The sequence below is a fragment of the Dermacentor andersoni genome, chromosome 5 (assembly GCF_023375885.2).
Source record: "Dermacentor andersoni chromosome 5, qqDerAnde1_hic_scaffold, whole genome shotgun sequence".
NCBI lineage: Eukaryota > Metazoa > Arthropoda > Arachnida > Ixodida > Ixodidae > Dermacentor > Dermacentor andersoni.
The window spans coordinates 200,447,859-200,474,676 of NC_092818.1; the positions used below are offsets into that span (position 1 = coordinate 200,447,859).

General features: G+C 46.9%; 2 protein-coding genes across 6 annotated transcripts in view; one reads left to right on the forward strand and one right to left on the reverse strand.

The window, feature by feature from the left end:
• Positions 1-1,717: 1,717 nt before the first annotated feature.
• LOC126532347 (uncharacterized) lies at positions 1,718-21,172 on the reverse strand. The gene is made up of 3 exons (XM_050180054.3): positions 19,705-21,172; positions 6,686-6,837; positions 1,718-4,019 (listed from the first exon to the last, which is right to left on the reverse strand). The coding sequence occupies exons 1-3, from the start codon at positions 20,376-20,378 to the stop codon at positions 3,874-3,876; spliced, it is 972 nt and encodes a 323-aa protein (XP_050036011.2). The 5' UTR covers positions 20,379-21,172; the 3' UTR covers positions 1,718-3,873.
• A 4,864-nt stretch (positions 21,173-26,036) lies between these two features.
• The window catches only part of TTLL1B (Tubulin tyrosine ligase-like 1B), a 29,157-nt gene continuing 28,375 nt past the window's right edge, over positions 26,037-26,818 (forward strand). For all 5 annotated transcript variants that reach the window (XM_050180069.3, XM_055071529.2, XM_055071530.2 and 2 more), the window contains exons 1-2: positions 26,037-26,251; positions 26,651-26,716. In XM_050180069.3, the coding sequence (XP_050036026.3) occupies positions 26,151-26,251; positions 26,651-26,716 (167 nt within the window). In that variant the 5' untranslated portion in view covers positions 26,037-26,150. The remainder of the gene's footprint in view (positions 26,252-26,650; positions 26,717-26,818) is intronic.

Consider the following 26,818-nt stretch of genomic DNA (forward strand, 5'->3'; position numbering starts at 1 on the left):
GCTTTCAGCCTTGATGTGCGTCGATACACCCTCTTGAATTGGGCACGTTGATCTTCACCAGTTCTCGCTCAATTAACTGAGGGTGTCTCTCATTTTCTAGGTGCATTGTACTTACTGGCCATTTCCTTTCTTTGCTTCCTTTAAATATGTCAGCGCAATCTCATCTCCGTCACGATGCTCGTCCACTGAAACGAATCATGCTTCATGCGCATGACTGGATATGTCGTTGACGCGATTTCAACTGACCGTTGTTTCATCGGTAGTTGGCGCGCCTAATGGGTGGAAGAGCGCGCATTGAGATGAATGCGCGAAGTCCTAACAGCCAAAGGAGACGTCGTCTCTTACCGATCGCGTATCTGCGGGTACCACGTGCTAAAGTTGGGCGGAAACTCCCCGGCCCCTCTCTCATCTCATTATAACCTGTCCTGAACGCATCCTTACCAGCGTCCGACACGATCGCTTTGTCGGACGGCAAATCCTGTATCCTCGCATCTGAGATGTTGATCCATCACGTATTCATGCAATCCTTGTTACGACGATTTGCGTGACTTCTCACATGATTAAAGATTGATCCTCAGATCATATCGTGGCTACAAGTATTGTTATATAACGTTAAATAAGACGTAAGAACAGTTCATAAATCAGTCCATGAATTCACGTTGTATTTAAGAAACAGATGGAAATGAAGGGATTTGCTTTGAAAAGCTATATGTACCGTTGTATTATACCCCTGTCAAGCCGGCAAGTACACTTACGGAGACTGCACTCGGTTTTAAGTGAACTTTCCCAAATCTAAACGTCGCAAGCGGAGTGTACTCGCAGAAGAGTGCAAAAAAATTAAATTATGGGGTTTTACGTGCCAAAACCACTTTCTGATTATGAGGCACGCCGTAGTGGAGGACTCCGGAAATTTCGACCACCTGGGGTTTTTTAACATGCACCTAAATCTAAGCATACGGGTGTTTTCGCATTTCGCCCCCATCGAAATGCGGCCGCCGTGGCCGGGATTCGATCGCGCGACCTCGTGCTCAGCAGCCCTACACCATAGCCACTGAGCAACCACGGCGGGTGCAAAAGAGTGCACTCTGGTCGGAGTGTGTTCACGGAACGCGCTTTGCTGGTCGAGTGCGTAGCCTCGCCGCCAGCGGTTTCACCGATACGAAATATGATGCATATAAAAAGGACACAGAAGTTCATTCTAGCTGTTGAACAGCTTTTAACAAAATAATCAGAACAGAACTCGCTGATATTCTGTTCTAGCAAGATCAAATGACGCCTCGTCGCAGGCCAGCATCTCGTTCTGGATTGGCTATAGGCCTTCGTCTTGGCCGGCCTTGACTTGTAACTCTTAGATTAAAAATATTTTCGTTTTCTGTTGAGTAAATATAGATTAAGATTGTTTTATTTATAATACAACTAAAGCAATCGCTTTTTAGTAGTTTTTTTTTTTTAATTTGAGCCTACATATTCAAAAAAACACGAATTTAGACTATGGCCATTTTTTTTTTGTGCGAGTGCGCTCTGTTTTTCCGTTTAGGACCGCGTAGCCTAAGGTGCCACTCAAGGTCCTGAAGTACACTCCCCGTAGGTGCACGTAACGTGCCCGCTTGACAGGGGTATTAGTTTCCTTACTACAACTCTAAATAAAAATTGCTTGCTCAGTTGAAACTAAAACTAAGTTCTAGAGAGGAAATAATGAACTCGCTGCTGGCAGACCTTTGTTTTCAACATTCCTTTATTTTTCAATCAATCTACAATCACGCTGCATGTAATCGTAAGCCACTGTAGCTACAGTAACTTCTGCTTTCGCCAATCAATTCTGTTGCTTCCCCATGCTCATGACAATCCGTTCGGAGCGCAGAGCTGGAGAAGGTCTGGTAAAGATGGCGGGCACCAAAAAGGGAAAACTCGTCATCTGGCAGTGGAACTTTCGCGGATTCTCAAAAAAAAAAAAGCAATAATGGCACAACACATTAAAATGACCGAAAAAAGAAAAAAGAATCCCTACGTAATAATTCTCCAGGAAACATTCGACCACGCCAAAATTGCCGGGTACGCCACCCACAAACAACGCCCAAGATGGACGGGGAGGGAGATACTCATAATCACATTAGTCAAGACAGCACTGGACGCCAGCCTGTGCATTATGAGAAAAATGATAGACATTGGCATCATCCTCATAGAAGTGCTACAAAACAAGAGGGAGAGGGGAGAGCAGCGCTTTCGTCTTGAACATCTACAGCAGCTCATCCAAAAAGGTCCTAACACAATTTCGAAGATTTAATTAACGAGAAGATGACCACCGCGCGCGACAACAGGCTCGTCATCGCAGGTGACTTGAATGCTCCACACACGCAATGGGGATATGGGTACTCGTCAAAGAAGGTAAAAGACCAGGCCGACCTCATTGAAAAGGCCGGCCTAACCCTTCTCAACAAGCCGGCCTCGCACACCAGAGTCGGGCACCCATAGGGACACCACACCGGACCTAACGCTGTGTAGGGGCGCGGGAGAATCACCTGGGAAAACACATTCGAGGACCTGGGGAGCGATCACAGGATCCTCAGTATCGCCGTAGGAGATGCCCGCGTCACGAAGGGAATAAAAAATAAGCTCAGACTAGTAGACTGGGACAAAATTCTTCAATATCAGAGACGAAAAGGAGCAGGGACTCATAAGAAACACAGAAAAATGGAGCGGGGAGCTGCTACGAGACGCAGAAAAGGCCACGACCGAGATGGAGTAGGACGACTGGGGCCTCGACGAGAAGACGCAGAAGACGACGACGACGATGGCAGTCACCCTCTGCGGATGGACAGCCAGCTCGCGCACCTTCTACAAGCCAAAAAATCCATTCAGAAACGTCTGCAAGGGCAAAAACAAAATAGAAATCTAAGGCGCAAAATCGCGGAACAAGAACATCGAAACACACAGCGCCATGGACAGCAACAACAACACGGGCAAAACGTGGAAGATCGTCAAACACCTGCTCGACCCGTCGGGCACCAAGACAGTGGCGAAAGCAGAAATTACCAAGATCAGAAACAAGTACAAAGGAAACATCCGTGAGATGGGTTTGTCCCAGGCTCGCGATTATGGTGATGACGCCACAGAGAAGCCAAGTGTACAAAACTTACGCCACCAAAAGCGTACGCATCCGACAGTGTCGAGCATGGCATCCCATATCCTCGTTAATTTTGATTTTTTCATGTGATTGAACGTAAGCAACACTTTGGCTATCGGACAAGCCGCAGTGGAAGGCCCCAGATAAACCTTGGCCATCGGGTGTTCTAAGCACACGCCTGATCAAACCTAAGCACACGCGCGCTTTTGCAAAGTAGAGGGCTAAGCGAACAGCGGCCGTCTCGTTCCAATTCTCACGAAGACGTCAAAGTAGACGCTTCGCGAAAAGGGCATCGAAGGCAAAAACGATGCAGGCTACTTTCCTGTCCAAACAAGACGGCGGCTGAGCGGGACGCTTGGAAAGCCGACAGGAAGGAGGTTGTCCGCGCAGAAGAAAACGTAGACACGCTATCCTATGCCCTTAATGTAAGCTACATCGCTTGCTCTTTGTAGGTTTGCAGGCGCAAGGACTTAAAATACAGAAATAACACGCGCTTTTCTCAACTTTTTCTTGTGGCCGCGAGGTGGCGTCACGTCGCAGAAAGCACCTTGCATGCGTCTTCCAGACGGCTCTAAACGCGTTCCGTTACGTGGCCTCGAAGCTGTCTTGGCTGTCTGTCCCCGATGTTGGCCAGAATTGGAACACACCCATGGCATTTGCAACCTGTCTGCGGCTGCCACGAGTCAAGCACCCAAACAGGCTCGCTAATACAGCGCAAGCACAAGGCTGACGACAAGCGCACACGAGCCTCAAGCGGCGCATCGGAGGTCTTCGTCGGTGAGATCGTGCACGCTCCTCCGCCTGAGTGCCTCGGGCGCCCGGCAATCCGCACTCAGCAACCCGGCCGCGAAGGCACGCAGGTGCTCCACCGTACAGTCGCACACCAGGGGATTGCCTGCGTTCAACCACGGATGGATTAAACGAACGCGCCGGGCTTGAGGCCACGAGCTCGGCCACAAACCTAGTCGTTCCAGAAGCGACCGGCTACCAAGCTATACCTCGCTGTCTCCTCTCATTTCTTACGGTAACTTTAACTTTGTACCACACATCCTTCTTAAGTATACCTCGATGCGCGTCGTCTCAATAAAGACAGCTGACACCATTACTCGGCGAGGTCAGAATTTGTGCTTTCTGGATGGTCATCTTTAATTCTGAACAGCGCAGCAAAGTACAAGTACAGAAGAACAGGAGACAGGATTAAAGAGGTGTGACACGCGCAGTTCAAGTTTGGTATCGACGTAGTGCGGCAAACCTCCGAAGTCAGTTTTCACCTAAATCGGATAAGAAATTCCCTAGATTTTCCTAGATATCTTATGGGCACGCTTGTTCACTTTGCCAATATGGTTTGGGTAAAGATAAACTTCTTTGTTAGGCATATAGATTGCAAATTTACAGTTTAATTTTATTTCCAAGTTCTTTTTTATATATATTTTAACAAATAAGTCGCTGCACTCAAGCTGAAATAATGTTCAAGCGCAAGTTCTTGCATACAAGAGTTGTTTTCTGTGTCCGCAAATTTTCTCTAGATTTGGGGAATTTTTCTTAAACAAGACCTGAAATCTCTAGATCTAGGAAAACTTCTCTGGGGCTGGCAGCACTGTATGGACGGCAGCACTTAATCGACATTCAAGCAATATGACTATTGCGGAGCTATGGCTCGGAACGCGACTCGTTGATGCCCACTTGCTGTTCGTGCACAGTTTTATTTCAACGCAAATCGGACGTGTTTGCCCACCATTTGCACCGGTCGGCCAGTCCTGCCGCTGCGGAAACGCGCTGTTTACTCGCACGACTTGATTCCATAAGTGCGCTCTGCCACTCCATAATTTTTTTTTCCTGCATTGTTTTCTTAAACGGACAACAACGGCCTTGAACGTGTTATGATATTTTGGTGCAGATTATACATCATCACGATTTACAGCGATTTAATGGAACATTCTCTTCGAGGCTTAAGCAGGAATTATCTATAGTTTTAAATTAGCACAAAATGTCGCGAAAAATGGGATGTCGGGCCGCTCTGCGGCGAAAATGTGCTACTGGACTGGATTATTAACACGGGAGCGCATATTACTGTACGTAAGCCAGCTGTTATTAAGTGCACCATGCGCATTGTCTAACCCCACATTCTTAACATTCGCGCTGTATTCGATGCGTTTTACGATCTGCCTGCGCGGAGCCGTCGCGTGGAATGGCAGAGCCGTCGCGCTGCGTGCACGCAATTGCAACCCTCGCGCTCTTTCGCGCAAACAAAGCTTGCATAAGCGCGCATCCGGCCTGAAATTTTCAGCTCCAGTTCGCTTAAGCTTCCAAGCGACGACATGCTTCAGAATGGCAACACGCTGAATTAACTGCGCATCTCGTGTGAACATGCGTGCAAAATTACAGTTGACTGTAGTGAAGGCGTCGTTTCGAGTTCGAAAACCTGGCTTGGCTACAAGGAACTTGGCTTGACTTGTGTGCGACCAAATCAGTTGGACATTAAACCACGAAAGGCACACAGCTATTGTTACAGAAATAATTCAACACTTCAGGAAGCATGAACCGCATGAACACCGGCTTGGTTACAAAAGATTAATTTCTTGGGGCTAGAGCTGTCTGCTTTCTACCAAAGCCGGCTTACAATCGCCATCGCGCTCATCTCGCACTGTTTCCAACATAGCAATGTATAAACATGATCGGAGCTCTCTTATTAAAAATGTTCAATGGCGCTTCCCACTTTACCACTGCAGTATTGCACACGCTGACTGGTAATCTTTCCGTTGCACTGGACATTAACAAACTCCGCCATATTGTATAATTCGTCATCTTGTCAGGTCTGATTGGTCCAGGGGGCTGCTACGGCCTCTCCCATTGGCTCAAAATGTCGCCATTAGAGAATTCGCCAATATCTTACAAATACTGGTTGTCGATTCCTTCGAACATATTTGCAGTGTTTGAGTATAGTGCGGCAGCTTTCAGACGATGAGAGCCGCAGCTATTCATAACCTGCAGAGACTGAGTTCTGCTCTATTTTGCTCCAAATATAAGCGTTTATTCGTGAAGCATGTTTTCCTTCACTAAGCGCGCAGTGCCTCGAAAGGCATAACGATGGAGAAGACTGCCGAACGTCGTAATGAAGAATAGGGTCATGAGCCCAGCATTTTTATAGACTCTTTTAGTAATCACATACTGGAACAACTTCCGAAACATTCACGACGTGTTTCATAAAGAACGCCTTTCTTTTTACTAGGCGGAGTGATATAAATGTAGGGCGCCATATGTGTTGCAAATTCAGTTACCACGAAGTACAAGCGCAATACTGCCAAACTAAAACAACGATGTTTTTAGTTCCCTCAATGTACCATTTCTCAGACGGCTATTGTGAAAAGTTTGGCAATTAGCCGAGATGCAGGAACGGCACACAGATTGCTCGTATTTTTATCAAGATGAGCCCTGCTTCGAACCCCCTTGCCCGTCATTGTCCTCTCCCTATTCTGTTCTATTACTGTCGCTTCGTTTTACTGTAATGTAACGGATGCTGAACAGAAAATATTTAAGCTGCTCCGAAGGTCGACTACTCACCGCCGAGCTCGACGGCTTCGACGGGCGCGTCCAGAAGTGGCGCCAGGCTGGCCCTGCTAACAGTCGTCAGATAATTGCTGCCCAAATCCAAGAACTTCAGGGCCGGGTAGTCTTCGCCAAAGTCGTCGGGCAGTGACGTCAAGTTATTCCCACTGTGACGAGGGAGAGAGAAACCAAGAGGGAAAGGCACGGAGGTGAACTGAGGTCGTGTCTGGTAGGCTTGGGGACGGGGGAAGGGGGTATATCACAAAAGAATGAAAGATTTAAAGAATAATTTAGAACCAGCTTTGTGAACATTCGCAAAGTAACGTTCGCCAGCTGTGACCAGCATTCGACCAGCCCAGTCGCCTTGAAGAAGCGCTACAGGGCTTTTTGTGGTCACGTGCATGTAAGAGTGCTTAGTGAAAGGTCTCAAGGTCTCTTCCTGACCACAAAGCCGCTCTGGGACTTCCTTCAGGCATGCCGACTGAAAAACGCTTGGCGCACGGCATACACAGCACCTATGCTCAGCTGAGACAAGCCGTGTGGACATCACAGCGTCTGAGCCCCTCCGGGCGCGCGATACTCGAAGGTATCCTCAACAGAACGACTCGTGTAAATCTCCAAAGAAAACAGAGCGGAATCTTGGTAGCGCCGATACCAAAGAATATTTATTTATTTATTTATTTATACTGTCGACCCCATCAGGGATCGGAACAGGAAGGGCATGTACATAGTTGTCTTACAATATAACAATAGCAATTATCAGAATACTTATATCACACACAATACAAAAGGTATTGGTACAAAAGACAAAAAGGTAGGTAATACATGGCCCTAAAGAAAAGAGATGTAATGAAATAGGCTGAGAATTAGCAATGGCGGCAGGCAATAACAACGAAATACTATAAGGCAATAGATTTAAGAATAAACAAGAGGAAAAGAGGTAACAAATTAGCATAAATAAACAATGGTACTGAATAATGACAATGTCATAAAAGGTATTAAAGTTAGGTTAGCACACGAGGTAATAACGTGTAAGATACGTTTCAGATGTCGGTGAGTAAAATAGGATTATGTATACGCTATAAGGAGATAATTAAATGGCACAGAAATAAATGGTAACACAGGTAGGTCATAACTGAAGCACATAATTCGTTTTCGACTAATATTAAAGTAGATAAGGTTGGGCTGTTTGTAACAGTAGGATCCAGCTTGTTCCATTCACGCGTCATTAAGCGAAAAATCGAATGCTTATGACATTCCCTATGAACTGGGTGTTCGTTCAATGATAGTAATTGTTTATGTCGCGTGAGTCGTGTTTAGCTAAGTATTTGGAACTTTCTATTTTTAATTCGTTATGAATAAGTTGGCACATCAATTTTAATGTGCGCAAGCTTGGCTCGGTTTTGTAAGGCGAGGATAATGGCATGTTTTAGCAATTCCGTGGGTAAATCTGTTAACCTATATTGATTGTAAGTACACTTTAATGCCTTCCTTTGAACTGCTTCAAGGTTGTTAATAAGCTCTTTGGTGAAAGGAAACCAAACAACTTTACCATATTCTAATACTAATCTGACATATGTGTTATATGCTAGTAGCTTTGTGTTTGGGGGCGCCAGTCTAAGACATCTGTTTAGAAAAAAACTAATTTTTTTGTGTGGTCGAGGTTACGTTCTTAACATGGAGCTCTCATCTAAAGTCGTGTGTTAATGTTAGGCCGAGGTACTTTCACTGTGTTAAGTGTAGCGTTATCTATAGTGTAGTGGAATTCGGACCTGTGCTTTTTTCTCGCAATTGACAAAGTAGGCGGTTTTTTCATGTTCAACGGCATTTGCCATTCGTTACACCATTTGTGTACTAATGATAAAGCGTCGTTGAAAGCTAGATAGACATTTTAAGAATTGATTACCTGATATAGAACACAATCGTCAGCAAAAAGTCTAACACTGACAGGAATATTAGAAGGCAGATCATTAATGTATATGAGAAATAAAACTGGAGCCAGAACACTTCTTTGTGGAAATCCGGATCTTACGCTTGATTTAATGGAATGTTGCATGTTAACTTCTACAAATTTAGTACTATTAGTATAGTGTTTGATCACTCGAGAGTAAGTCCTTTTTCCAAGGTAAGTTCGAGTTTATAAATTAATTTCTTACGTGTTACGCGATCGAAAGCTTTCGAAAAGTCGAGAAAGATTAGGTCAATTTGTTTCTGTAGATCAATACCTTATGATACGTTGTGAACAAGCTCAATTAGTTGTTTGGCCGCGGGAACTTCTTTGCGAAAACCATGCTGACAAGCTGTTAGTATTTCTTGCTGTTCTAGGTGTTTGGCTATGTGCTTTAGGATAATGTGTACTAGTAGGTTACAGACTGTGCCTGCTAGTGAGATTGGCCTGTAGTTAAAGGGTTTTGTTTTACTTCCTGATTTGTGAATTTGTTTTACTTTAGCTGTTTTACAATCCTTAGGTACTGAAAACAGTGATTTGTTAAGAATTATCAATAAGTACTTGGCCATCCACCGAGCGTATCTGCGAAGGAACGCATTTTTGTATGCCATCAGACGCTGGTGATTTCGTTGGGTCTAAGTTCAGCGGTAGGTTAAGTATGCCTGTTTTCAGTTAGCGCAAGCGGTTCTAGTGGCTTGTTTCTAGAGAAGCCTGTTTGTGGTAGTATGCCGTCGTCCGCTGTGAAAACGGGACAGAGGTAGTCTTAAGCAGGTTAGCAGAATTTCTATTGCCTTCATTTGAGGCTTCGTTGTCGCTACGATTCTTTGGGTTAATATGGATACGGAGGTACAATGGAGAACGACGCACGGCCAGAATAATCCACCTCGAAAAGCAATGCGAGAAAAAAGGCAACCTAAACACCACGTATGTTGATGCGGAGCGAATTGCGAATGCGGGGCCATAAGCGAAAATGACCGCCAATCCGCTGGTGAGAAAGTGGTTGGTCAGCGAAGCTGCAGATACGTCGTGCGTAATATGGGGCAACTTGTCAAACACAGATCCCATGATGTGCAGCCATTACGCACATTGCTCTTCAAATTAATATATGACACCAACACACGTTTCAATGCGATTTACAATACGTTTATTTCATTTATTACTTTGAAATTATTGCTCTAACTGCTTTGTGGTCGCTGTGATACGTACAGATGTTTCCCGGTCTTATTTGATAAATATTTCTCGCCAAAGTTAAATCGACGCATGACCCGTGTGCGGTAGTTGGTTGAATCGGATTGTTGAAGTAACCGAAGCCAAAATCTTCCATGGAGTGGGTGAACCACTGTTTTGTATGGGGTTTCAAAATGTGTACGTTAAAGTCTTCGACAACGACCACCAGCGAGGGATCGGCGGCAACGTACGTTGATCAAGGCGGATGTGCGCGCGCCTCGTCATCAAACATGTGGTTTGACGGCTTTGTTTTATTTGTGCGTTTCGTATTGAAACGAAAGCTGTATGTGCAGTACGCTTCACGCCTCTGCCTTTGGTGCGTATGAGCCATTGCTCCTGGCCCTGCCCTGCCGCCAATATCGGCCCACTGGGTTTCCTGTCGGCATGACGGGCGGGAAAAGATCCCGGATCCTAGCTATGGGCAGCTTCGCTGTAAAATGATACAAACGAGACTCGCGAGCGTGTTTTGTGGTGGTATCCACTGACAGCCGGACGGACAGTCGTACAGACATCCCTACGCTCTACAACTCCCACCGCGGTGGAGACCTTCGTGATGGCGACCTGCAAGGGGGAGAGAGCAGAGGACCCTCTCAAATTCGAGAGTGGCATGGAGCCTATACCTAAGAGGCTCATTGGGAGTCGAATCACCCGCCTCCACCAGATCGTGTTGTGCGCAGATCACGAGGACCTGGACCGTCGCCCGAGCCCTTGCTAACTGGGCGATGGGGCGGGCTCTCACAGTGCCTCCGTAGTTCCAATCGCAAAGCGTTACAGGACAACCGCGCGAGATCCTCGCTCATCAACGAATCACTCGAAAAACCTGTGCGCCCCTTCACAAAGATCTACATGGGAGAGACGCACACGATCGGAGAAAGACTCAGACCAGAGTGTTTCCACACCTCATCAAAAGGAACGTTATGTTCCGAGCGAGATAGCCACAGTCGGGATGACCCTGGTGTGGCGAGAGCCTTACACTCATCCACATCTCAGTCGGATGCACTGAACTCCCACCAGCTTTGCGCCCCATAGGGGAACTCACAACACGCACCACACCAACGGACCAGTGGGAGGCACTCCTGTCTAGCCAGGACCTGGAGGGCCGATTGGCCCTAATACACCAGGTCAGGTGGACAGCGGAGGCAAGCGATGCCTTAGTCTGAGGGCGGAACTCTCCTGGACTACCTCAAGCTAACAAGAAAGTTTTTACTACTACTTTCATGCGAGCGTGGTCGGTCATCCCGGCTTATAAAGCAGCGTTTGTAAAATATCTGCTACCCTTCCGAAACTCTGCTCGTCTCTACGGTAACAAGACGTGAATTTCCCCTAAGGCAGCACAAAATCTGAATTTAGCGATTGCTTCAATGCATGATGGGCCTGTCATAAGAAATGACCGGTCTGACGGCTTATTTTTACCCAGTATACAAAATAGAGTAACTTTAAACAATACAAAGTAGACAAAAAATAGAAGACAGAATGCTGTAGCCAAAATAGTTTCTCCCTTGCCCTTTAATATGTATTGCATGTGGATTTTCCTTTTCACTGTTTTTGCTTGACAGGACCGCCGCTGAATACTTGCAACATTGCACTAAACTTGACACGCGCTATGAGCTGGCATCGGAACATCCTATCGTAGATTCTGCAGCAACGCTCCCTCTCGATGTATTCAACAATTTTCTGATCGCCTTTGACAACGTTCCTATTTTACAGGCCTTGATTTACTGTTTATTGACAACACGCCTTACATTTGGTAGAGTCCCCAGTTGACCACTCTCACGAAATACTGCGCCCAGAAATCAAGCTTCACCCCATAACGATATTTATTGTGGAGAAGTCGGCGTTAGACGTGCGGGCCCATTAGAGGTTGCTAAAAAAAGGGGGAAATTCTGGAGTTTTACAAGCCACAATATTTACATAGTTATAAGGAACGTTGTAGTGGTGGACTTGTGAATAATTCTGACTACATTTGGGTTTCTTAACGTGCACCTAAATACCACCAGCGTTTTTGCATTCCACCCGCATCGAAATGCGGCCGCCGTGGCCGGGCCTTGATACGGCAACCCCTTGCTTAGCTGCGCTAACAGCGTAGCCGCCACGGCTGGTCATTCGAGGTTTTACGTTTTGTGTGTGCGCGTGCATGCCTGCATTTTCCGAGCACACAGCACCACTCACGGAAACTATACTAAGCCGGCGTTTGACGGTCTCTCATCGACGAACAGTAGCCGTCTTATTTTGCATTCGCATTGGCTTCCAATCATGTAAATTAAGGAGATAAAATTGTAATATTTTAAGCTAAGTGGAAAATTAAAAATTACTTTTTACTGTTTGTTGTACATGGTGTTACTAATTGTTGCAGCATTTTGCATTTTCAAGTACCCCTTCTTGCTGTAGTATGTAGTTGTGTATGCTCGTCTACTTCGCAGTATGATGTGATTTGCCGTTTACGTAATCTATATTTAGAGCGCTGCTCTTAGTCGCCAGTTCCTGCGGCCAGCGTCGCTGTCGGCGTAACCGAGCGATAGTGGCTGAGTGATGAAGCCGGAGTAGTGAACGTCGTCTGGGAGATTGTCTGCGGTGGCTGCGACGAATCGCACCCACGCGTCACCCACGCGCTGCCTCTCGCGACCCCACCCCGATTAGCGAGGCAATCGCGTTTGCAGCGCGCCGCACGAGGCCGATTGTCTGCGCCAGCCAATACATCGCTAAATGAAAACACCTATAGAACTGTACTCAAATTTGGCAATAATGAGTGTAGCAATAGTCGTAAAATTTTTTTAGGCTGTTTTCTTTTGCGTAGGATATTATTGTGGATACATTTCGCACTAGTGCGATGGAAGATGAACAGTGGTGCACTGTGTGATGCAATTCCTTGGCGCGACGCGGATCCTTCTTTCGTTACATTTGATATTGCTTTAAGCGCTAAAAGAATGAGAAGGAGAGAGAAAGCGTGATTACTAACTGCTCTCGAGCAATGTAGGGTGGAGGGACTCTAGTCAGAGCAGAGTTAATCTACCCTTAGTCCTGTTAAGAATGGCGAGCTGCAAGGAAAAATTGCCACCCAATTACGACTGGGGGACAAGGCGCGCATCCCCCACTCTCCGTCGCTGCAGCTAGACTGCGTTCGAAAAAGCGGGCTTTGTGCTGAAAACCGCCTCCATCCACGAGCCCCATCTCCGTTGTGACGAAACGGGTTCGACGGACGAACTATTGTGCCCGAGCTCCCCTGCGCGAACCTGATTTCGCTACGCATGAGCAAGCCGCGGCGGGACAACGCGCTACCCAGGATGTCTCCGAGCTTCCCGGAACGACTCCCCTCGGTCGTCGGCTCCAGTCCTTCGCACCTGTGTGTTTGCGTGTGTGTGTGCGTCACCTTGTCGCGGGAGGCGGCTAGTTTTGCGATGACGAAACGAACATTCGCTGCCTTGTATCGCCGAAGGACCGAGCGTTTAAAAACGGCTGTTGGGCGGAGGCTCGACACACTTCTCTCGTGCAGTCAGGTTGGACTGACACACTTTCTCTTGAGCAGTCATGTTGGATTGATTTAATTTCTGTAAATAAACCCATTTTCCTCGTTCTCGATGAGAAGCAGTTCTTCCCTTCATCAACGTCCTCAGCGTGTTTAAGTTGGACGACGGCATGGGCCAGCTACCTTCGAATTCATGCCGGACTCCAATCTTGGCAACGGATCTCGAGCGATGGGATTGAGCCCCCAATCCTGACAGTCCCTTCCTTTCAAACAATGTATGCATAAATAAATCGGGAGAAATGTCATTTTCATCAAATATTATTCTGATATTAAAGTTCCTTCTCCCAGTGATGAGTACCTTTCATACACAGCATTCAAGATCTCACAGCCGTTCTCTATTCCTCCACTGCATATTAAAATCAGAAGTGGCGCTGGCACAAGGAACAATATCTGGGTTTAGCTTACATGCGATCACATATTTCTCTTGCGACTGCGATCTGGAAACCGGAGCTCAAACGACATCATTCGTGAATGTGCAATCATGAATGTTCGGGAGCGCAAGTGCTGTGTAAGAAATAAGATTCTTTTATATGCAGATGCTCGCGAAGTTCGCACCATGATAAATCATGCATATTCTCAAATTTTCCGTAGCAAAGAACCATTCGCGGGAGGTTCCTCGTAGGTTGGGAGCGACGAGACAAAGAATAAGAAGGCAGAGAGGTTAACCAGAAAAAAAAATATACGGTTTGCAACCCTCCTCGGGGGACGGGGGGAGGTGGCACAGACAGGTAAGAAGGAAATAGAGAGAGATAAAATCTGTACTTTGACTTGACAGAACCGTGAGGTACGCTACTGTGGTGTACTATACTGATGGTACTGAGTGACAGCCTTCGTTTCCTCCAAGCAGCACGTGTCTGAAGGATCCTGGACTTACATTTTCTTTTCTCTCGAGCGGATAACCTAATGACATATTGAAGACATGCATGATGGCGCGCTCTGTGCAGCATCTGCATGTTCGTAGCTTATTCACATCACGGGAACGCTTATATAAGGTAGTCCGCACCGAGACCCGAACGAGCTATCGGTGGCCGAGCAGTTCCGACTATCGCAGCTGTTTTGTGATAAGGCGGTCTTGAGTGAGCGCGGCATACTTTCGTATGGTTTTCTGTAGCAATCGAAGGAAAGCTGCGGGGGCAGAGCTTCTGCAGATGTGTTGCCGCGCCAAGTAGTCCGGCAGCGTCTGGCAGCGCTTTCGGTTTCTAGGATGAAATACTCGGCGTAGCTTCCCCAGGCCATGGTTTCGCATTGGCCCAGACGCGGAAGAAGTCAGACTGAACACTCTGCGGTGCGTTTTGTTTTATTTTGCTGTTGTAGATGAGGCGTTTGTGTTTGCTCTCTTCTACAGCTTAAACTAACGCGGGGACGAAAATGTGGGACTATTATCAGGAGCGCTCTCGCTTGTGCGCGCTTTGCCTCCATAGCTTTCCCAATTTGTAGCCACAGAAGGTCGTCCGCGGGTAGTTCAATTTCAACGCAAGTCTGTTGTATATTTTGCCATGCCGTTTGTTACGTCATTTTATTGGTTGAACAGAGTGACTTATGCCACTGTGTCGTACAGTGAATTCCAATGGCAGTGGCCGACGAGCTCTGCGCCGGAGCACTCCACTACGGCGGAGGGCAACAGAACGAAATTTAAGCAAAGGCCCTCCAGCAATTGGCAGGAGACGCTAGCGCACATCCGAAAGCGCCCAGAATCCTTCGCATTGTTTGTCGCTTTCGGCTTGAATTTGTGCACGTGTTGTGTTTTGAAGTTTCGTGTTCCTTTCTAGCCTCCTGGCGCTCTAATGGAAGTCACAGCGCATGTAAGTCTGCTTCACTTGTCCACCATGATGTTGTGTCGGAAACATCGGAGACGCAGCGAAGCGCGCCATCAATTCGGTACAAAAGTAAAGACTTATAAAATCAGAACTTCACAAAAGAAGCTGTTACCTCCTCATCCGAGTACTGGCGAACGACGTCATCGACGAAACGCGCAGCTTTCGGTCCCCTGGCCGGCAGCCGAAAAATGATGTCGAAAGCTCGCTTGAATGCACTAAGCTTCTTCCTTGATTCCTGGTCTATTCGGAGTTAGAGACATCGCTCTCCGCAAGCAGTAAAGGCGCAGGTTGACGATGCGAAGCACCACTCATTGCTTCATGGAGACCGCGATTCGCGTTTGCGGGCGCGCGCGCCATAGCGGTACGTTGGCTGTGGGTTGCCTGATGACGTCACGCTACTTCCGGTCGACTCCGTCAATTGTAGGGGAGTATAGAGAGCGTGGCTCCGTGGAGTGGATCTAGAGCTGCTGCCAATACGCCAATGACGGGAGCCACTCCCAATGGAACAGACTTGCTCTGCAGGGAGCAGAAGGGCTGCTACCGGAGGTGCTCCGAGTCTGCCATTGGCGTTCGCCACTAGTGAGCATTTCAGGCCTGATGATGAGCGCTGCGTGGGGGCGGGGCAGGCAGATTCTACGCGAGTTATTTGACCTGCGTCTGACCATAACTAATTTTGCGATGACTGAGGAACGAGCAGTTCGGTAGCATAGAGTTTCATACAATAATTGCTAGAGGGAGCTGCAGTGGGTGCGGTTGAACCAGTGTGAGAATATTGGGAAGTACGTGGATTTGCCTAAGCTTCGTCTTTGTGGCTTCAAGCGGCTATGTGACTTTGTCAGCTTGTAATTTTCTACAATGTGCTGCGTAATAAATAATTGAAGAAACATTATTAAAGTTGTCCAACGGGAGGATTCGAACACAGGACCTCTAGCAAAGACGTCCGATATTGAAACCATTACGCCAGGGACGCATGCGTCGACAAGCGACATATAACACCTTTATGAGTTTATCGCGGGCAAGCCAGTGCCTTGAGATGCCGCGTTTCGATTTAGCCACCTCGACAAGCTGAACCGTTGCAACTACTAACAATTGTGCGTGTTCGCAGCGTCTTATGCGCTTGGAACAGTACAGATTGCGCTGAAGTTTACGACAATGAAGGCATACATTTAGGCGCGTAAAAAACGAATCCACAAGCACGAACGTCACACAAATCCATGTACTTTCCACCATTCCCACGGTGGCTCAACGATTGCAGCGCCAGAGTTCCCTCTAGTAATTATTGTAGGAAACTCTGTGGGTTCCAGAGTTCCCTCTAGTAATTATTGTAGGAAACTCGTGGAAACTCTCAGCGCCCACATAGACAGGAACCAAAAGAACGACGAAGACAAGCGCTGTACTTCCAACTGATTTTTATTTTGAGTAACACGCATATACACCGAGACACCTAGACAAAAGCCCCCCCCCCGCCCTAAACCATAAAAACCGACATGAGTATGCATTCAAAATTCAAAGACACCATGACCGCCGCCTTAAGATGAACGAGAGCGCATGTGCGACCTCAAAAAGAAAAAACTTCTTTATCTGCTTCATTTGTTAAAGCAATTGACGGCTTACTAACCGAGTCACCTCCAGCGATCGCTGCTGCTTCAATGATAAGTATCGTGCATTCATTAGGATGCCTAACTAAGATAGTGGTTTTAAGGCCCGGAAACGACAAGAGCTGAATGTGCTTATTGACAGCACCCTCGAACAGAGGTGGCAACAGGAATTGTTTCGTCTTCACGACCCCTAAGACAGCGAAACAACTTGACACAGACGTAGGTGTGACCGTGCCGGACTTCGTCACACAGACTCTCAATAAACAGCGCTTGTCTTCGTCGTTCGCTTGGTCCATGTCTATGTACGTGTTGTGGGTGATGTTTGCAATGGAATACCAACTAGCCCGTACCTAAACCCTGCTTCAGTACATACACAGCTCGGGGCCAACTCAGACGCCCCCTATTCAAATGCATGTAAAACGCCGAAATGCTTTTTTGAGACAAACCCTGAACCAAAATGAATGAAATTAGTTGCATTTGAGAGAAAAAGTTAAACTCTAGTGACCATAGGAAATAGAATCTTTACTTAAGGCCAGAATTTTTTTTTCGACAATTATCGAAAATTGGTAAGTTTCAAAGCTAATTGAAGCACGAAGTGGACAAATCCGTCTCTCCGCCTCAAAAACAGACATCGTAGTTCTGTGAATTGCACTTGTTAGAGTATCTCGAGCGGACAAATTTGCTACATAAATTTGCAGCTTACGTTAATTTGTTACAATGTTTACTGGGGTTTCACAAACGTCTCCTACTCATATATTGGTGGTATATTACAGAGCGGTGCATAATACATCAATTTTGTGCGCTTTAGATGCATTATTAAGTGCAGTTTACACAAGTGTGATGTCTTTTTCGATTACTGAGTGACAAGGTTGTAAACTTGATAGATTTGACTTTTATATTTATTTCTCTATTTAGCACTTTATATTTTTATTGACGAATTCACAACCTAATTAAAGAATGTGCTTTCTACAGTGTTCATATTTTAACCTTTTCTTTTAGATTTAACAAACCATCACATTCAGTGCACTGGTTGCCGAGAAAAACGATTTCCTTGTTCCCGTGTTTTCATGCAACACGAACGCCGACAGCCGACTGAAATGTAGCGCAGTAGCGGAAAACAAGGAAGACAGTACCAGCCCGTCAATCGTGGAGGCATGTCGGCTCTCGGGAAGGAACTCTTCAGCATTATACTTTATTTTTATGCAAGAGGATTGAGGGCTGGCTTACGCACATGGTATCACTGTTAATGATGTGCTACATTTCCGTCATAAGACGCACTTCGTTCTTACGTTTAAACACAACTGTACTGTTTGAACATGTTGGTATACACTTGCCATCGCGACAGTGAAGAGAAAAGTTAGGCGGTGTTTCACCAGTCAAACATATCGTTTATGCTCAATTATACTCTGCACGGCCTGTCCCTATAGGAAAACGACCGCAAGTAAAAGGAACATTGTAAACTTATGCACGCGCGAGATTCTACAAGCTTGTTAGTATGCTTCCCTTAACACCTGTCTTTTTTTTTCGTTCAACTGCTTTTCTTTCCCGGCAGGACAGCGTATGTCCTTCGTAATTTATTGCCAGCCGTAAACACAGTGCGGCGACTCCGCATCGGCTCCCTGTTTAATTCAGTCTATATAACAGAATAAAAAATAAGCACTACTTACGAAGGTTGTAGGATTCGACTTGTTGGTAAAACATGCTTTAAAGTTTGACTAACAGCGCAAGGACAGCAAAGGGGACAGAAGAGAGAACAGAGCGCTAACTTCCAACAGTTTATTTTGTTTTCAGAAAGAATAGCAAGTTATATAGCCACACACTAGCACATTAACCATGCGCAGATAACCACGACAAAGCCAAACAAAATTCAACGCGGCATCCGCAGCCCGAGGTATCTGACCTCCTTCATCTACGGGCTATCGATGCCACGTTGAATTTTGTATGGCTTTGTTGCGGCGTTCTGTACATGTGCATGGTTGGTGTGCTAGTGTGTGGCTATATAACTTGCTATGCTTTCTGAAAACAAAATAAACTGTTGGAAGTTAGCGCTCTGTTCTCTCTTCTGTCCCCTCTGCTGTCCTTGCGCTGTTATTCAAACTTCAAAGCAATACTTACGGCAATCTTCTTCTTATGTATAAACCCTTGTTAATTTCATTCACGCTCGGGAACAAAGAGGGTACTTATTTTCGTCTTCATTTGGGGAGGGATGATTAGCTTGGAAACGTGCTTAGAACAATAAAATAAGGCAAGCGCTTTAACCAAAAATTAGTAACACAGTACTTACTTCCTTTTAATGCTACCTTGCTCCTGACGTATAGAGCTAACCCCTGAAATCTCTTGAAGTAATTCTATGGTTTTCTGTTCCACAAGCACGTCATTACGAGGCTTGGGGTTCGCGAACATGCGTCCAATGCACGCTTCTGCATTGCGTCCTCATCCCGCATTGCGTTATCCCGCCTCCTCGCGCTTAGCAGCGCAACGCCAAAGCCACTACGTCTTAATCCCTGGAATCTTGACCATACCTGCGGTGTCCCTACATTATCGCTTACATATTCGCTGTCCGTTCTCACAAATACGTGCGGCCTCATTTGTCCGCACACGTGGAACGTATTGTCTCGGGTGCAGCAATTTCACTCTCCACTGGCCGCTTCAGGGCGTTCCGGTAGCTCTTCAAGAGCCGTCTAAAACAGCAAGCAGCTTCACTGCGAGCACACAAAGGCCCCAAGTGGCGAGCCATGCAATTACTGCTAGGCTCACCCATTCCCGTAATACGGTTTTGAGGCTGTCTTGCGCAACTTTTGTAACAGCGCCGGAGCGCTCGAAACGACCAGCCGAATGCACCGGCAGGCAATACGAAAGACCTGCTTTGGTTTCATGACGAGTGAACGGAATAAATTACGATGTCCAACCGTTTAGCTTACATTAGGTCCAAGTTCCAGAGGTTTGGCGCTGGCCTGGGCAACATGGACCGCTGAAACTGCTTGAGGTCGCAATCTCGAATCACTAGTGACTCCAGGCCGGTTACCCGCGCGAGCCAGTCTTCGTCGATTCGCGCTATGCTAGACTGAACGACTTCCACAATGGTCAAACTGCCGGCGAGTGCGTTGCAATCTGACGTCAACTGCAGTGCGGCCATGTTGAAGAACCTCAGTACCTTCAACCTCTTCAAGTTCTTGAGCGACGACCAGGACGCGGGGAGGCTACTGCGGTCGCGGAAGACGAGCTTTTCCAGTGTTTCTTCGACGTCTCCCACAAGAAGGCCGTCGGCAGAGGATCCGAAGGACTTCACCGTGACGTTGCTAAGTTCCAGTACGTGGACGGGAATGTCGGCGAAGGCATTGGCCGGAAGCTCTGGGAGCTCGCAGTCGGAAAGTACGAAGGAAAGCGGACTCTCGGTGAGCAGGGAGCCCTCGACGAGCTCTGCAAAGTGCCGCGTTGAGGTGAAGCCGACACACGTGTAGACAGCCTGCATGGGACGGCTGGTGTTCTCACAGCGCGGGGCTGCCGATGCCGCCGTCACGTCCAGCTGGAAGGACGAGGCGGCGGCGACGGCGAACAAAACGCCGCGGACCAGTTCGTTCAACGGCATGCTCATAGCCACAAGGGTCGATGCCACCAGCTTGGCCACGTGAAGTGAAAAAGGCCCGAGTGAATGGCGCACCGCAAGCCGCGCGAGGCAGTTACAACTCTCTCAGCGGCGACGCAGAAAGAAAGTCTCTCGCGACAACCGTATAATAATGACTCAAAAAGCACACGTTACGCTGTCGTGACGGCGAAATGTTGGAGAGGCAGGCTACCATTCGCTGTCTCACTCTCACGCCACTCAGAAAAAAATCCGTTCGTTTGCGCGCACCTGATCAACAGACTCGCGAAACAGTTTCACGGAGTGCACCAGGTCCCAGTCTGCGAGGCAAGCTCCAAAGCGTAATTGTTCCTAAGACTTGGAGTCTTGAGATGCGTCGCCACTGTTGCCGAAATGGGACACCCAGCGTGCTACGTCTCAAGGAAGCGGCCCCGGAAGATGGAAAGCGAAATAACACACCCCCGCGTCGTGCATCAGCGCCTTGCCGACGCTCGAGAGGGATCAAAAGACAAACTAAAGCGTACGGCGGGTTGATAAAACGAGCGGGCGGTCTCGGGATCGGAAGAAACGCGGCCGCGCAATCTATAGACGCTAGCGACAGAGAGCATCGCATCACGTGGTTGCGGTGTCGATTTCCCGCTGCCGCCTTTGGCACGTCACGCGAGTAAGAGAAAAAAAAAAATACGGAAAGGGCATGGCGCAAGAACATCAAAGATGGGGGCGAGTGTTGTGACGCGCACGATAGTCGCCAAGCCATTAAAGACGTGGCTCGCGCATGTTTTTTTGGACCATTAGGTAAATGTCGGCTCACGTTAGTTCCTTGAAACAAACTAGAGCACGCGGACCTGGCACGGGAAATGACTATAGCAGCAAACAGGGAACCTAACGCGGAAAATAAGCCGGCTTGAGAGAGCTTTATCACATAAGCTAAGCCGTTCTGCCCAACACACACAAGAAGGCTGAGGTGTCCATTTTGATAAATTTTGGCAAGGCAGCCTCGCTAAATATATTCCGTCTTACTGATGCTGCCAGGATGCGCCCATGTCTCTAAGTCAGATTACACAGAAGGCAACAAAAAATTTTCGTCGGTCTGATTAATTATGGTCGGCGTTCGTGTTGTCCACTTCTCTATTCTTGTGTCCTGTCTACACGCCTCACCTTTTTTTTGCATAATGAATCCTTACCAACTAGCTCAGCTTTCTGACGGTCTGATTAATGTTTTGCAGAAACAGCCCCAGTTGAGGTAACGTTGTGGAAGACAAGATGGCATTCATTGTACAGCAGCGCAATATAGCAGGCGTCGGAAAGCGATAACACGACATATCTTCTCTCATGCATACTATAGTGACGTGTAAATTCAACATCCAATGTATGCGGTGTTTCATTGCTGCATAGCAAGCACACCTGCGTAAGTAGGTAATAATAATAGTAATAATAGCATTTACAGAAGCTGCTGACACCACAGACGAAATATATATAGTGTTCAATTGCTACCACAGCGCTGCCAACGATAAGTACGTGTTCGTTGAATAATTAATTAATTTAGAAGTACTGTTCTCCACTCCGCAGAAACTAAAAGGTATATGCAAGAGGGTGAACGCAGGTTCCAAAGCGAAAATAAGCGCTGCATTCTGTCAGACTAAGCACGTGAACAACTACGTAGAATGCGCCAGTTGCATGGTTTACCACATACCATTAAATTGCGGGAAAGTTGTCAGGACGCTGGCTAAACAACAAATTACGGGAGCACAAATACACGTGCAACTTTCTGACAGCGACTAGCAACTGCAGTGCGCACTTCAAACGGTGCAAACGCTCTGCGCAAATAGATAACACCAAAGTCAGTGGCACAGCAAAAACTAAGACCCAGCGAGAAATACGGGAAGCACTTGCGATAGCAAAGAAGTGTGTAAGCACTCCGTCCATCGCTCTCATCAAAGCTGAGGTCCAGTGAAATGGGTGCAAGTGAGCGCCGCTCCTCCGGCCCATCGCATGCATCATACCATGCCATCGCCTTGTCATATCTTATATTTCACCCTTTCTCGCCCCCCTCCAAATCACCGGGCATAAAAGCGGGCTCTCTTAAACGAGCTGGCAGTTGGCGCCACGTACGTCCGCGTTTTTTTTTTTTTTTTTTTCATGTTCGTTCTTTAGGTCCTCCCTCAGTTAGCTTGAAAATATACTGCCACGCACTGCAACGTACTGCTGTCGCCCACCGGATCCTTGGTCTTCACTGGTAACTTCAACGTGCATCACCGACTATGAACCCCCAAGATTGACGGCAGCCTAACGTATCGACGGAGCACTTGCTTTGACTTGACTGATTTCCACGCACTTTGTTGCGTGCACAGACAGTGTTCCCTCTATCCCGATTTCCCTTCCCCCGGTGTAGGGTAGCAAACCGGACGCTCGTCTGGTCGACCTCCCTGCCTTTCCTCTCTTTGCTATCTCTCTCTATATCTAAGCGCAATACAATCATGAATAAGCATGAGCTGTTGCGTGAGAAGTGTTTTCGGAAACTATGTTTATATTCACTGATGTTTGATTCTAGAAATGCTACGAAATTAGAATAAATAAAGTGCTAGTAGCTTGCAGGGGATGCTGATGAGTGTAATAGGTCTGTAGTTGATAGGACACGCAGGATTACCTCGTTTTGGAATAGGCACCACCAGCCTGGCCTTTCAGTAGCTGGGCAGCCCGCAAACTCTAAATACTGCTCGAAAAGTTGACGAAATGATAGATGTGTAATTTACAGTGCATTTCAAGAACTGTGTAGTTATCCCATCAGTACCAGGTGTTCCAAGTTCTTCATGAGCTCTGTTATTCCAACCCAGTCAATGATTATGGAACCGATAGGCCGCATCAAGGGGTTGTAAATTACAGGCGATGCAGAAGAAGACTTATCCAAAAGCGATCGTTTAAGTACATTCTGCAGAGCAACAGAGCAGATATCAGATGGTATGACGTTTCTTAGTTCGCCAAAAAGTTGAAATCTTCATTATTTTCACCGTTGACCACTTCCCAAAACTTTTTCAGCTTTTTTCGGAGCACCAAAGTAAGCATGCTAGGAGTAAAAAATGTGCTTGGCCGCATCCAGCTCAAGCGTTTACTCCGAGACACAGTTGTGATAAGATGCCGCCATTGGGCTTTATCACTTGGCAATGCACTCCTGTAAACTAGTTTTCTTTCGTTTCGAGGACAGCTTAGCGAGGCTGTAAATCACGGAGAGCCAAACATAGAATGGACGTTGCGCAGACGCACACATATTTCGATAAGCGTGAATATTTTATTGCAATAGCAATTATATTCACAATTACATTCACCGCGCGATTCAGGGTATCCCTGTTGAGCAAGTATCCACATTTATATATCTCGGAGTTAATTTATCCCCTGATTTATCTTGGAACGAGCACATTAATACCATAACCAGTAAGGCAACCAAAACACTCGGCTTCATTAAACGTAACTTATACTTGGCGAACTCGGCTACTAAGTTATTAGCATACACTGCGCTTGTTCGTTCAAAGGTAGAGTACGCATCCATTATTTGGAATCCGCATCAAACCTCTGATCGATCAACTCGAAGCTATACAAGATAAAGCAGCAAGATATATCCCAAAGAAATACTCGCTAAACTACAGTGTTACGGATATCAAGGAATCACTTTCATTGCCCTCTCTTCAATACCGCCTACTGATAACATTGTTATCACATTTACACGCGCTTTATCACAGTAGATCTCCATTCCGCGTATCTTTCATCAATGCAGCTCATAGTATATTTCAGCGTTTTGATCACCCATTTAAAGTGCAACCCTTTTTTGCTCGCACTAATCTGCATCGTCATTCACCATTACTTTTGGCAATATATCATTGGAATAAACTACCGAGGGTCATTGTATCTGCCATTAACCATGATGTTTTTGCTAAGAAGTTCAAGATTTTTCTAAATGTGTGGTTATTTCTGTGTTGAGTGCTTACTTGCGTATGTTATTCTTTCTGTATATAGTTATGTCACTGTATCTTACCGATGTTCTTTTTTGCACGCTTGTAATTGTAACTGGCTCCGCCCCCCCCCCCCCCCGCGCCCCCTATGTGATGTCCGAATGGGCCTTTAGGGTATGTGAATAAATAAATAAAATATGAATAAATAAAGGACACTCCAGGCTCATTTCCGCCGTCGTCGGCGTCGCTGTGATGTTCCACGTGAAGTGCGACAACATACTCCAGCGGCGGCGGTCCCCGCCTTGAAAGCGATCTGCGATGGGGACAGAGTGCGCCGATTGCGTGGTGTGCGCTGTGTTCTCGCCGATTGGTTCGCGCTGAAGCGAGAGGCTGCGCGAATGCCAATTCGCATCGATTGAAACGCGTTCGTGTTTGCTGGCGCGCACGTGACACCGTGCTCGTTGATTTAATTAGTAAACGAACGCGTACAAACTTCGACGGCCAACAGAGCTACTGTCCTTGATTCGCATAGCTGTCCACTAATTTGCTATCGCAATCGATGATTCGCCTTTCGGGCCTAAGCGACTTTCTGCCTGGAGAAGTTATCTTCTACACTTCGGTGCGCGGAGATGCGCATGCGCGATTCGCGAAATGAATCGTGCAAAATAAACCGCAAAATAATTCGCAACATGAAACCTTAATAGCGGCTTGGTTCGCTTTAGCATAATCTCTTCTAATTTTACTGTTTTGTGGTGCTCGCTCAAGTGGGGAGTTGAAAAGAATATGAAGAATACAGGGATCGCTTAGTCCTGGGCAAAACTGTATGAAAATGGTGAAAACACATCCGGGATTGATGTATGGACAAAATCTAGCAGGTTTGATGCAGTGGCAGTCACTCACTCTTCAACAGATTGAGTCAAGTTCAAAGCATCACAAAGATTAACAAAATCCGAGCTTTCAGACGCACGCGAAGAGACGGTGCCGCAGCGGCTGTTCCATTAGATGTACAGGAATTTAACGTCACCCAAAACTAGAAGGTTCTTGCGCCAATGCTTTTCAAAACGCCATGTAACAAAGCTTGTTACTCACTACAGAGTACAAAATTGGTCTTGGAGTCGTTTAACCACCGTGGGTATATGATGGAATGTATGATGACACTTCCAAATAATGACTCGCGTTATGTATTCAGTTCAGCGCTTCAGTTAGTTTTTGGTTCTGCTTTATCCATTTTTTTTGTCGACTGATACTTTCCTGTACTCCCACGAACCTGCGCAGGACTTGAAATAATTCGATTTTGTGTAGTGAGTGCAAGAATTCCATAATTATGTGAGAGGCGCTGTACTTGATAGTGGCCACTAGAAAGAGCATGCAGAATGTCACACTTTAAGGTCAATAACTCACCTTGCAATTTTCGCGGCTATTTACCACGTTCTCAGTAACTAATTTTAAACAGAAGGTATAAAGAGCACTTTTTAATAATGTGCCGCCAAAATACATTATACATGCAAGAGCGAGGTTTCGCGTCACGCAGCGAGAAACAAATAAGAAAATAAATATGCCGCGGCGTGACCGTTTCGATGGCTCGCGAGCGTCGTGCCGTAACGTATCGACCCGCTCAGCGAAAAAGCGGGCCTAGCAACTACCTCTGCTGGCTCCCCCTCTACATCGTTTGTTCCTTTCTGCCCCACCCCGCGTGAAACTACGTGCTCCTCTGGCCCGCTTCGGGTGGCAGTCGATAGCAGTGCACGACCAAGAGCTCTGCCAGCCGGAGCTAAGTTGAAGACGCTGCGGTTAAAAACAACAGGAAAACACATCGCTCCTCGCTCATTCGTCAGGAGAAATGAAGTGTTGCTGCGACGTCGACCTGCCCATAGTGCGGAAGGCGTTCGCCAAGCGGAATTGGACCGAGGTCGAACCGCATCAAGACTGGAACATCTACTGGTGAGCGCGCCATTGTGAAAAATGGGCAGCAATGCGGAGGCAGCCAGGATGCGCCGTTCTGGAAAGTATCCTTCTGCGTAATAAACAAAGTCACGTTCCTGTAGAAACCAGAGGCATTTAGACTGAGTATAATGGTAATTCTGCAGTAAATAGGGTCAGTTATAAACTTTTCCATGCTCGGTGTCCGCTGAATTGGGGATTATTCCGTGTCCCGCCCACCCCGTGTTCTCCCTTGATGTTCCTGTAGCAGCATCTAGGCCGCTCTATTCAGCTTCGACTCCGAGTCGCCTATCGGGTAGATTCAGCCAAGGAGCGCGCTCTACTCGATAGCCTCGTGCTGATGTCACGCCTCCGATTTTAATCCGCGCTCTGCAAATGATCTGTGACCGTTCTGCGCAGGACGTCCGTCGCCAACGCTCGGTGCCTCATGGCTCCTGACTCGAACACCAGGCTCTCCGACAACCAGTGGGTTTCTGACCCAGCGTGTCACGTGAGCGTTGAAAAACTAACAGTCGTGTCTTCATAGAAATTTGTAGATTGGATATTTCTTAGCAATTCCTTAATTTC